Here is a 13,253-nt window from a genome sequence, read left to right on the forward strand (position 1 = left end):
GGTCTTTTTTGGCACCAAAAAGAACCTGGAGTAGAACCCTAATCCGGACTGCCCTGGGGGGACAGGCTGGATTGCTCTTTTTCTTAGCAGCTTTTGAATTTCTATAGCTGATGCATCCCTCTGACTGGGTGGGACATTGGGGATACCTCGTGATCGAGGAGGGGAGGTTAAGAAGGGGATTGAATATCCTCTGGATACAATTCGGAGCACCCAGCGATCTGTGGTGATGGACTCCCATTTGGCTAGGTGTTCCGAGAAGTGCCCCCCCGACTGCCTCCAGAGAAGGGCAGTCGGGCAACCCCTCAGAGCTGCTGCTCGGGTCGGTCCGAGAAAGGTTCTCTCGACACAAAGTTCTTCTGACCCCCTCTGCCTCTGGGCTGGCATCCACCTTGTCCTCCTCTGCCTCTGAAGGACGAGGTCTTCGGAGTGAAATGGGGTTGTTGAGTCTTCCAGAACCACATCTTCTTCTGTCCCTTTTGGTTCCTGGAATAGGACCTCTGGGGAGCCGAGAAGTGGATCCCGACAGCAGACAATGTCTTCCCATCTTTCTCGCTCTGGAGAAGCGTGTCGCGGACGGTCTTGCCAAAGAGCATTAAACCATCATAAGGGGCGTTTGCGAAGGACGCCTTAAAGGGTTCCGCAAAGATGGAGCCAGGCCTGTCTTTGTAAGACGACGCCCATTCCGCTAGCCCTAGCCGCTCCTTCTGTGGCATAGGAGAGGAGCTGCATGGATGTGTTTGTGATCGACTTGAGAGTGGCCAATAGGGACGAGAACGTACGCTTGTCCTCGGCCGACATGGACTCTGGGGGTGATCCAGCGTACTCCTTAATCAGGTCCCGCTGGAGTCGAATAACATGTGCCATGTAATTCAGAGACTTTACTGAGAAGGTCGCTGAAGAGATCATCCGCTTTCCCAAATGGTCCATCATCCGAGAATCCTTATCTGGAGGATGCGCCGAGGAACTTTCCTGTGCTTGTTCCTTCTTGGTGGCCGCCAACGCCACCACCATTGCATCCACAGGGGCATCCTTACTCCAACAAGCCTTGTCTGGGGGGGGGCTCAGTATTTTGTCGGGACGTTTGGGGATCGGCTCAACAGTGTCCGGCTCCTTCCACGCCCTGGTAGTAATAAGATCTACCAGGGGGTCGGCGGGGGGCACCCAAGAGGTAGATGGGCCTGCGTCAAATGCCTCCAGAAACACGGACTCGTCTGAGGAAGGCTTTTGGGCGGACCACCCTCCCCAAATGCATAACATTTCCATGATGTCTCCAAAGGAGACGTCTTCGGGGGGTGATCTTGGGGAGCCTTCCCATTCCTCCAGGTCCATGTCTTCCGTGAGGGACTCAGGTGAGTCCAAGTGCCTCCTCTTGCACTTCCGCTTGTGGGGCACCTCCTCGGGGGGGCTGTCCAAAGAGGCCTCACCAGCGATATCCTGTTCCTCCAAGGGAACCATTTGGGACGTAAGCGCAGGCTGTCCCTGGGGTCGGATGACGGAGGATAGGCTCAATTGCGTGGGAGCGACGGGGTGGTCTGGAGCAAGAACCGGGGGGTCTCGAGTCCCTCGAGAGGACCCTCTCCACTACGTCGAATGCTGATGGTGAACTGCTCTCCCTTGGATCCGAGAGCAGTTCCCTCGGCTCCAATGTATGGATCGGAGCCGAAGGCAACCCGATCGGATCCAAAAGGGTAGTGTGACCTGACCTGGACGGGGCCGAAGTTCCACTAGCCCCTCCAGATCCGATGCCCGCCCCATGGCTCCAAGAGCTCGGATCCGGCAAGAATCCTGGATCCGATAGACCTGAGAGCATGGTCGGTGCCGAAGGGGAAATACTGTCGGCGCAGGCCCCACCCCGGCTCCGAAGCTAGCCAGATCCGACAGTTCCGAAACCCGAAAGTGGGTCGGAGAAGGAGCAATAGGGATAAAAAAGGGTGTCGAGCTCCTCTCCGGGGGGTGGGCACGAGCACTCCCATCTGCATTTGAGCCTGCAAAAATCGACGCATCATCCGATCCATATCTGTGTCCCACAAACTCCTTGTAGACCTACTAGAGGCCACCGAAGGCGGCCGGGAAGGTCGCCTTGATGATCTAGAGGGTGACCGAGTCTCCTCCTCTGGCTCCGGGGAGAAATGAGGGGATCGGAGCAGAGAGGGTGTTGACTCTGAGACCTTCGAGGGAGAAGCAGTAACTTTAGGTGGCGGAGCCGAGGAACTCGACTCCGACCGCCTTTTATGGCTTTGGTGTTTCTCCTTTTCTCTCTCCCTGTCTCTCCTATCCTTTTTTCTGCCCTCCCTTTCCTCCTGGGCCAAAGAGGGAGGGTGAGTCCTGGCCAGGGGATCGGGAGCGACAAGAGGAGCAGCCGTGGCAATGGCTGGCACCACAGCAGTAGAATCTGGTGGCAGAAGGCCCGCTAAAATAAGCTTGGCCTTTCTTCTTTTAATGCCCTGGGATTAAAGGCTGCACAAATAGTGCAGCCTGTGGAAAGGTGTTCCACACCCAGGCATAACACACACCGAGTGTGGCCATCCGCTGGGGACAGCTTATGACCACACTTGGTGCATTTAGAAAAAATGGCCTTAGGGCATTTGGCCATTGTAAAAGAAAAGATGGAACAGCACACGCCTTCACACACTCTGGTGGGGGGAGAGGAACTAGCTGACTAAACAATTAAATAAACTATAGCTAAAGAAAACAGGAACCACTATGATAACTAGCTGGGATTCACACACACACAAGGGAATATAGAGAAAAAATTAAAGATATTAGAAATCTAATGTTAAACTACTCACAAACCACTCGGAGCTCATTTTGAGAAGCTATCTTAGCCGCGGCAAACGAGATCTGAGGGTTACAAGGAGGTAGCAGGGTATTATGGGTAAGGGGGAGGAGCTTGGAGCTCGGATCTGTAAGCTTGGAAAGCTGCCGGCTCGGATCCGAATCGGATCTGATACACACAGGTTGTAGACCAAATGAAGTTAACTACTTCAGATCAAACTTTCAAACTCTAACTAAGTGGGGGGCTGTGCCCCCCACCCCCTAACTAAATATACCAACTCCGAGATCACTCTACATTGGAGAAAAGGGCAAATTCCCATTAACAGTCAAGCAAATTTTTTCCCTTTGAAAAAATTTGTGGAAGTGGCCTTCGTGCTTTTCAGATTTCGCTCATTAGGTGTTGATCTTTAGGTGTTTGAAGAGTTGGCATTTCTGAGGTACTGATATAGACCCTGGAAATATGAAGGAAATTAGATCCGATTATTGTAGCAAAAGCTTTGAATTGACCAATTCCATCACAGCCTCTCTTATAGCTGATTAATTCTTACATGTAAGCAGCGTTCTAGATGTAAAAATGTTTCTCTTCATTCTGTGATCCATTAACAACTGAACTGGTGACCATTAAATACCATGCAATGGAACATTTCTGTGCTATATGACAATCTCTAATTATTTACCATTACTGCTCTGCTGATTTGTCTCTAGTTTGGTTGCATGAATCATTCTAATATCATAATCATCTGACTAAAGATAATATGGACTTGAAATAGTATCCTAAAATTCCAATTTCTCTGTAAAGCTTGAGAACTCACGATATGCATCCATAAAAAAATACTGTCCTAGAAATAAAACATTCAGAGCATCAATAACTCCCTTAAGTTTAGTTTCTGCTAACTATACCACTTTTCAAAACTTTGCATAATAGTCAGCACATATATGACAGATGCTTTTTTTGGATAATGAATTTATCAGTGCACTTGTGGACTGCAGCGGTGGTGCTGCGGTAGCGCTGTCACCTCACAGTAAGACGTTGTCCCGTTCGATTCTCAGCTTGAGCATCTCCTGTCTTGGGACATGCGTGAATGGGTGTTCCTTCGTTGAAGGTTGTGCGTCAGGGCTAGCAACTCAGCACGTAAAAATCTACTGCCAATCATTAGCGGATCGGAGTTCCACTGTGGCGACCCCTAACTGGGAAAAGCCGAAAGACACAACAACAACTTGTGGAATGAGTCAAGGCTGAAAACAGTCCAGATCACCCTAATCAACTGCATTAACAAAAGTTAAAAACAAGTAATTTTAACAAATCTGTACCAGCTATACTACATTGCCTTGCTGAAAATGAATAAGGCAGCACTGCTGTTCCTGCATTACTGTTACATAAAAGCATTATGCCTACCCCATTTCTGAATTACACAAACATTCCTGGCCAACATAATGCATCACAAATTCTTTATTTATACTTTACTATTCCCAAATGGCACTCATGGGCTCTTTTTTAGCATCGCATTCCTTAACTGATTTGGCACTATGAGTTTACTTTCCTTGAACAGCAAACCTACTATACAGCTTATCTCTTCTATTCAAGAAGAAAAAAAAAACTTTTCTGGATGCTTCTTCACTGGACCTGGACGTTTCATAACAGAATCTTCAGCATTTTCACCTTCTAGGTATTCTTCACTATATTTTTTAAACCCTTTAGCTTCTGAGGTAAGAACAATCGTAGAATGAACCAGATAACTTTTAGTTCACCTCCACGCTAATCCACTTTTTCTTCCAGTGAATATCTAATCAAGTCTGCTATATGTATCTGATATTTCTGGTTAATAAACTCATGCATAAATAATATCCCTGTAAATACAACAGTGTGGGGATTTGTGTTACACTTTATGCAGTGGCATTTCAAATATACTCCAACTTCTACCATTCTCCAGATGAATTTTCTTGCCATGTAAATACTCATGAAACTTTCATAGCTATACTACTCAGCATATTTTTTTGTGATTTTTAATAAATGTTTTCAAACCATATACAACTGGTTTCACAGCTTGAAAAACAGCAAGTGCGTTCTGGTTATTGTTGGCTTGCAACACAACTGATGTATTCTGAGGAAAACTCTTTCAGAGTAGGTAGTTTTATAGCTATTTCAAAGCACTTTTACTGCTCTGCTTCCCAATACTATGCCGTACCTTGGTCCATCAGTTTCCTTAATAGTACACTTATTTCTGACAAATTCAGAATGAACTTGAAAGATACTGCACAATACTTATAAATTCCACACATGCATCCTTGTCCATTGTTGGGGTATTTGACACCACATCTGTTTTCCACATCTCGGTTTAGGTCCTCAACATTAAATGTATGGCTCATTAATCTTGTATATGTAACTATGATCTTATCCTTGCTTTTTTTTCGTGTAATATTATACTCTGTCAAGTTGTTGAGTTACTGCATACATCTTTTACAGCACTTTTCTTTTTTTCTGACCCTAAACCAAAATATTAGTGATAGAGACATCATCATCAAATCCATTTATTATCTCCACAATTGCTTTTTGGAATGCTGCATGTATTTAATGACAACAAACTGGAGGTCAAGAAGACAAACCTTCAGCCTGTGAGGTGGCATTGAGGGATACAGCCGTGGGTTCGATCCCTGGGTTCGAATAATTGCTCAGACATCAAAGGTGCTGGCAGGGAGATACGGACGTGTCCACTCCATGGGGGTGTGTTGCTCATCTGTGGTGCTTCCTGAGGGCAGGGGTTGTCCATAGAGAGAAGTAGCTATCTGATTCAAGTAGGTAGGCAGAGGCAAGGAGTGAGGATGCAACAGTAGGATATAAATACACCTCCCTTGGCCAAAGCAGTTACTGGCATGAACCAGGACACACTCAAGTTCCTCATAGGCCCCAGCTCACTTGGAAATAAAAGGCTAGGGGTGTAAGGAGGATATGGTAGACCTGGTGATGGACAGCTGCACTGGGACAGCCAGAAAGAGTGAAGCACTGGGGGGGACCAACTTTATCCCACATCAGCCTTTTTCTTTAATACTGAGTTGACATCAAATGATGGAAACCCAGCCTTGAATAAGGTACGTTATACATCACAGCACTGAGATATTATGAGGCAAGTATATCCTTCTGTCACAGATGTAAATTACATTATGTTATTATTGTTTTATATGAGAACAGAAATGATGTTAACCCAAACCTACTCCACTCCCAAGAGCAGGAATAGAAGAGATTAAGTTAAGCAGGAAAAGGTGGCAGGGCAGGTACATGCCATTATCGCTCAAATGCTGTCACCCTCTTAACTCAAACACACAGAAAAAGACTGCACATTGCTTAAATGCAGTCTTCCAAGAAAAAAACATGTATTAATTACTGATCCCATTTGTGCTGTAAGGGAAGACATCCAACTACAGTGTATTCATCAACAACACATTTTTTAAACAAACAGCACCAGTTTTCCTGCACTGGAATTTTCTACAAATTATTCTGAAGGGAGGAAGTAGGCGGTATTGTAAAAACATTGCTGCTTGCTTTCGTGGTCAGATTGATGGTCTATAATAAAGGTCATATTGATAAAAAAATAGCAAGTTTGTTGAATGCAATTTAAGAAGAACTTCTCTGCTGAGGACTGCACCACCTTTCAGGGTGCTGTGAGCTGTGCAGCCACACTCACATTTAATACAATCAATTCTGAGGCTGCTGTACCTTGATGTACAGTGCAACATCCCCTAAGCAGAGACACACTTCCATTGACCTAATCTTCCATAAAACACTCCAAAGCCGCAGTCTGACTGAACCTCTTACAATCCAATAACATACTTTTGAGCTTGAACCAAATTTACTAGCTGATCTAACACCATAACCAAGAAACTTCCTGTAATGGACAGAAGACAAAAAATATATAGCAGGTCAGGTTCTGAGACCCTTCAAGAATTCCACTTTTAACACAGTGCAGGTAAATCTTCCTGAATTTTTCATTCTCTCTACCCTCCAAATGAGATGCTTGTAGGTGAAGATGCATGCATCTGACAGCCAATATCATCACAAGCAGTAATGCTGTATTACAGTACAAAGGTAACAGACCTTCTCGTACACAGTATTGAAGTTTTAATTGTCGGGTATTAAAAGTCCTACTAGCCATTGATTCATGATGATTACTTAAAACAACCTTATATGCAGCACTCACTTGTTGGTCTCTTGATAAACCTTTGTCAACACCTGTGCAACAAAAACAGAAAAAAATATATTTGTTATTCTGAGGTACTAGTACTAATTACAAGACTGAAAAAGACAGACACAGACTAAAACATCCAAACTTTTCAAGGATCTAATTTAAAAATAAACTTGGGTGCATGGCTTCATATTTCCAAAACTGTGAAAAAAGTTACCTTTTTCAAATAACCTAAAACTTTCAAATGAAATGTGTAACTGTTTTGTTAAATTTTAAGATTTAAAAACACCTTTGCAGCACCATGTTCTTTCATACTCCAAGCACTGTTTGGATTTTCCAGAGGTTAACTTAAACTGACAGTTCTAGACCTCCATAAACACTGAAATTTAGGCATTTGTTTGTGGAACTACTACAAGAAAGTTCAGTTTATCTACCGGAAAAAGAACAGGGTAATAATTCCACTAGAACAGATACAATGTTTAAACTTTTCAAGTCATCCTGATTATGTAGACTTTCTGAGAAAGGAATACACATCTCTTGTTTGATGGACTAAACAAGAAAGAATCTAATATAGATGAAAAGGGCTGTATATGCAGTTTATAATCCATTCTTCAAGGACTACGTAAATCAGGAGCAGAGGGCCATGTATTTAATGAAACACCAGCAAGTAGAAATAAGATATTTTTCTAAATGTCTGAACACTTTTGCCTAAAACAGTGCTTGCATATATTCTGTTATGTTATCCTTGTTGAATATGCCACAGCATGATTAAGGAAGGGAGAAGATAAATCTGCATTGAACACAGAACTGTCAGCATCTTGTGTTAGGCTATAATCCTTGGTTATGAACCATAAAAAACTATCATGTATATCAGAGTCAAGAGAGCACTGAATCCTGTTATCATATAACTTGAGCTCAAAAGGAGGAAGGTTTACAGCAAATTAACTGATCAAAAATATAATATAAACAACACAAACTTCTCAAAAACAAAAAATAAACCACACAAATAAGATATCAAAACCAATGAAATAGAAATTCTATGGTGCTTTATTGTATTTCTGTGTCTCAGCCACTGTAAGATCAGCATACACTTTTCAACGGCTGACTAGAGACATTTAATTAAAGAACCTGATAATAATATACAATGGCATTATCACAAATGAACCCAGAAAAATGGTCTGGGTATATTGCAAAAGAGAAAAAACAGGCAGCAGTAATTATGTAATTATGTTTCTTATAACAACCATATAGTTCTTACTTTTTTTTAACTAAGCTTGCAGCCAAGAGAGACCATCAGAAAGTTCAGCCACATTACTTAGTAGTGCCTCGCATTAAGCAGACTTTCTCCACATATTCCTCCTGCCATTTAAGAATTTCACTACGGGGAGTGCACCTCCTGGCATGGTGCTGTATCCTATGCAGCCCCTCTCACATTTAATACACATCAATTCCAATACAAGATGCATGACTATGTATTCAACAAAAGACACTGCAAAACCTATGATTGATGGATATATGTACCACGAGAAAATAAACTGGAGCTATCATTTCTCCATGTGGAGAAAAAAGACAAACGTGACGGCTTAGCTTTTGCAAAAGCAAAATGCATAGTCCACAGACCATTACTGACCGCAACACAAAGGCACAGTCCTGAACTAGGCATGCCCACTAAGCGTTTTAAGCAACATGAATCAATTCAAAAATATTAAAACAATACTAATTTCACAAACTTTATTCATACTTTACTTGGGAATTGGGTCCATTGCAGTCACGAAATTAGAGACCCAGAAGACTTGGAGAAGTAAATAAAACAGTGTGTGTGTGTGTGTGTGTGTGTGTGTGTGTGTGTGTGTGTGTGTGTGTGTGTGTGTGTGTGTATAGCCCCCATTGCTACACCCTTACATTGCTTAAAGAGCTGTGCTTCAAAGACAATGACGTTAGTATCTAAAACTAATTCCATTAGGGTTCTAATAGTCCTAATAAGCTAGTGTCTAATGTTGAAATACCGACATAAAAATAAATAAAACCACTCTACACCCAATTCATGTGGGATTACAGAAAACAGTTTCAAACTCACAGTCTTAGAACAGGTAATAATGGGAGATAGGGGGGCCCAGCTAACGATTTTTTAGAGTTGCCTGAATTAAGGTGGCAGATTAGAACTAATGCCACTGAACAACCAGGTCTCAATAGTAATATCTCTATTAGCCCTATACTTAGATTGAGGGCAGAGGGATATATGTAAATAATATGTAGTCTATAACATGGTTTTAGACATTTATGCATATATTTATATGGAAATCTTTAGCGTGTTTATTTAAACATACATATATATTTTTACACAATTTTGTTTTATCTGTGTAAATCTTAAAACATTCAATTTTTATTAGCAATAGATGGAATTATTTAAATTCTAGAGGTTATTATTCTGTATTTACTTATTATTAGGGAGTATATTTATTGTCTGTATGTGTGTTTTAGAGGCTTATACCTTTAAGTTGATTGATAACTGACACTTATGAGATTAAGAGTGTTTTATAAATTGGGTCAGTTATTGTTTTTCTGTATTTGCCTTATTCTGATGAAGTTTTTTATTTTAGGAAATGAAAGCGCTCAATAAAATACTAATCTATGAACCTAATTATTTATTTCATTTGTTAACCAGGAAGAAATGACCTGGATAAAAACAAAACAATATCGCAACATACAACCATAAGTAAGCATATCTTTAAAAATTTGAGAAGACACAGAATATATAGTGTGAAAACATCTGTGAATTGCCAGACAACCTATTTTTACTCATGCAGACTGGCTACAGACTCATGCTTCTTTTCTATACTTGTATTTGTAAATGTACTGTAACACAACTAGACAAACTCTCATATGTACTTATCATGAGCCTGAAAGAACAGGCAGAGATTCTTAACATACAGCCTTTAATGTCATCAAGTGATGATTTTTCCAAACCTGACATGTCAGTGCAATAAACATAAATGTGATTGCGTCTTTCAATGAGAACAAGGAGGACAATGTGACATTTCCACAAGCTGCATAAACATGCTTTTCAAACCTGCTTTCTAAAGGGGTTGAGTCCTCTGTACATGCAGACACACAAAGCCATGAACATACACACACAGTTCTAAACACTTCTAATGAAGTTGGCTTTCCCCCTATACCCAGTAGCATAGCTAACAGCCCTGGTGCAGAGAGACTGGGGGGGGGGGGCTGCAATCCGCCGATTCCAATCTCTCTAGTGCAATATCAGCTTCTAAAAGCCGGAATTACCTTTGCAATCAAACCAGAGAGCTGTAGCATTCTGTGTGTGGACTAAACTGTTTAAAGTAAAACAAATAAATAAATAAATAAAACCTTTGTGATGTAGCACTCCATGCAGGGTGGTATAAACTGTAGCAACTGTCTGCTACAGTTGTAGCATACAGTTTGCTACAGTTTAAAAATATTTTTTTTTTTACTGAAAAATTGCAGGCACGGTTTAAACTGTAGCAACTGTTTGTTACATTTGCAGAAACAGTTTGCTACAGTTTAAAATAAGAAAGTATCTTTTTAATTAAATATGTTGAAGGATGGTTGGGGGCAAAGCACAGAAATGGGACTAAATGGCAGAGGCAGGTAGGGGTGTGTGTATTCTGCATCTAGAAACCTAGATGGTGTGCCAGGAGGAGGAAGGTCCTTTTTAGGTGGGGGGTGGAATCTAGCAATTGGCTTATTAGAGTGAAATGACCCCCCACCCTTTTTTCTGTTTTGCTCTTCACTTGATGACCTGAGGGGGTGGGGCTCTGGTTCTTAGTACGCTTCTGCCGATACCACAAACATAATATAATCGATTATTATGCAATTATTCTTCAAGAGAAAGGAGATATCCATGAAGCAGTGTGCAGTCCAACCAATCACAATATTCAGCAATGATACATCTGTCAGACTAGGATCCTTTGCTGTTTACTTTTATATAGGCAAAGTCATCTGGCACAAAATACATTCCCCAGGCTACTACTGCAGTACTGCAAATCTTAATCTTAAAGCAGTATTATAAAAACATGGCTAAGTCCCTGAGGACTCATGCTGAATCAATGATATCACAAAGTTAAATTTAGTAGAAAAACCTCTCTGAAAGGCACTTACCTTGACTGAAAATGAAAACACCCTGCATCCCACATGTTGAGGACACTCTTTCATTTATATATACTCAACGTCCACAAGGCAGTGGGGATAAGTAATAGCTCAGCTTTTAGACACATTTTTTGATGAATTTAGCAAGTGTCATCATCTAGATATATGGCTCCCATACCTGATCATTGGAAGCAGGCTACTGTGGTACAAATCCACAAGGCAGACCCTGCCACAAACCTTAACAATTACATGCCAATCAGCCTTGCACATGTACTGCACAAGGTGATCGAGAGATTTGCTGTATAAATTATTCAGACATGCACATGAAATCTTCTTTATGACCTAGCCCACATCTCATACTCACCATTTCTTTAGTTATTAGCATTAAAAGAACACTTGTATTTGAAATAATTAGCTTATAACACACCCTTTTGAGCTGAACACAAGACATTCAGCCTCAGTATAAACTAATATAGCTTATACAGACCAGACATTCTACAGAATAGATATAACATGGTCATAGCAGCATACAATGGACAAAAAAGAATCTCCATTGCTTATTTATTTTTTTAACTATAAAATCCAGACAGCTCAGAGTAAGACAGTATGCAAAAACCATGCAGAAATACAAAGAAAATCGGGTACTTTTCGGTTTCTTTACCATTGCAGAACATACCTGATTTTTCTTGTATTTGATCTGCTGTTCTTAAACATGCCTCTTAACCTCTTAGCAAAAGAAATGTGGACAAAGCCTTAAATAACAGAGGACAAATGCCCCAAAATAGGGGCATACTGTAAATACTGCTCTTATAAACACAGAATAGCTGCTAGAAAAACAAAATTTGTGTTAGTGTGCATTGTTTGAAGGATATGAAATCAGAAGCTCAAATGCATGTCATTATTTAGTGACTTCACTCCTCAGTGATTTGTCAGAAAACCGCAGATTTTATGAGGAACAGACAAAAAATATGAGGCAAAAATCTGGACATTCTGTAAAAATTTTGGACATTTGAGAGGTAGGCCTCCGTTGAATGTATCAACAGAAAAAGTCTGACCATGCAATTGTACTTCAGTGGCCGGAATTTCTTCTATTGGTAATATGTTTGATTTACAGTGGGCACACTTGTTGGTCTGTCCAATCAGCATGCAAGTTTTTGAATGACAACCCATCATTGTTATAATACTCTTAACAAATACACTATGTTATAATTATACGATACCTGTGTACCAGTCAGAATATGCTTTGAATGTCCGTTAAACATCTTCTCCACCAACAATTATTTTATCCCAATGGACAAAAAAATATTCCTGCAGGTATTTTCACATCATGGCAACAGTCACTGTGATGACATCACATTTACCAGTGTGCACATGTGACATGTCAGGGTATACAGTTTAGGACTGGGCACCGCCTCATCACGAGCACTTGAGCATAGACTACAACATCCATCCACAAGGAATGTTGCGCCTCTTCAAACTTTTCCTCTCTGCCATCATCTTCAGTAGTGTTACTGTTTCTGCTTTGATGCTTGGGACTGTGGTGACAAATCTTTGACACCTCAGACTGGGAGATCACTGTGTGTAGACAGGAGCACATATCACAGTAGTGCAAATAGATCATCCAAACTGTTTTCTGTACTGTGAACTGCAGAGCATCTCTTGAATGTATTCAAACACCTAATTTGGGAATTCACTACTCAAGCGTATACTTAATCACACTCCTGTCCAACATCAGTTCTGCCGCACTTGGATTCCTGTGAGGCAATTCAGCATCGTAGACAGGCAGCATTAACCAGGGATATAATTGGTTCTCCAGTTTCCTGGAAGACATAATTCAGCAGTTATACTGCACATGAATGCTCCTAGTCATACACCTCCTGTTCAACTACTTTGTAAAACGTATATGCACAATCACCCAAAAAGGTGTGTTACAGGCATGTGTCCAACTTGAAATACATTTCGCAGTTGAAAGGCTTCCGGTAAGAAGGAATTGTGCACATTGCCAGAGGTATGGTACTAATAGCTGCAGTACTACACTATCTTCAATTCAAACAAATACGCACTTCACTGAGTGCCACCTGCTTGGATTGATATGATTCATATTATATATACAAGTGGGTGTGTGTGTGTGTATATATATATATATATATATATATATATATATATATATGT

At 41.2% G+C, this 13,253-nt stretch overlaps 1 protein-coding gene across 3 annotated transcripts in view; it reads right to left on the reverse strand.

The window, feature by feature from the left end:
• The window catches only part of EDA (ectodysplasin A), a 340,203-nt gene that overhangs the window by 113,635 nt on the left and 213,315 nt on the right, over positions 1-13,253 (reverse strand). For all 3 annotated transcript variants that reach the window (XM_044057188.1, XM_044057187.1, XM_044057186.1), the window contains exon 5: positions 6,969-7,000. In XM_044057188.1, the coding sequence (XP_043913123.1) occupies positions 6,969-7,000 (32 nt within the window). The remainder of the gene's footprint in view (positions 1-6,968; positions 7,001-13,253) is intronic.

This window comes from Protopterus annectens, chromosome 15.part0, assembly GCF_019279795.1.
Source record: "Protopterus annectens isolate FY-2018-M chromosome 15.part0, PAN1.0, whole genome shotgun sequence".
NCBI classification, from domain to species: Eukaryota; Metazoa; Chordata; order Ceratodontiformes; family Protopteridae; genus Protopterus; species Protopterus annectens.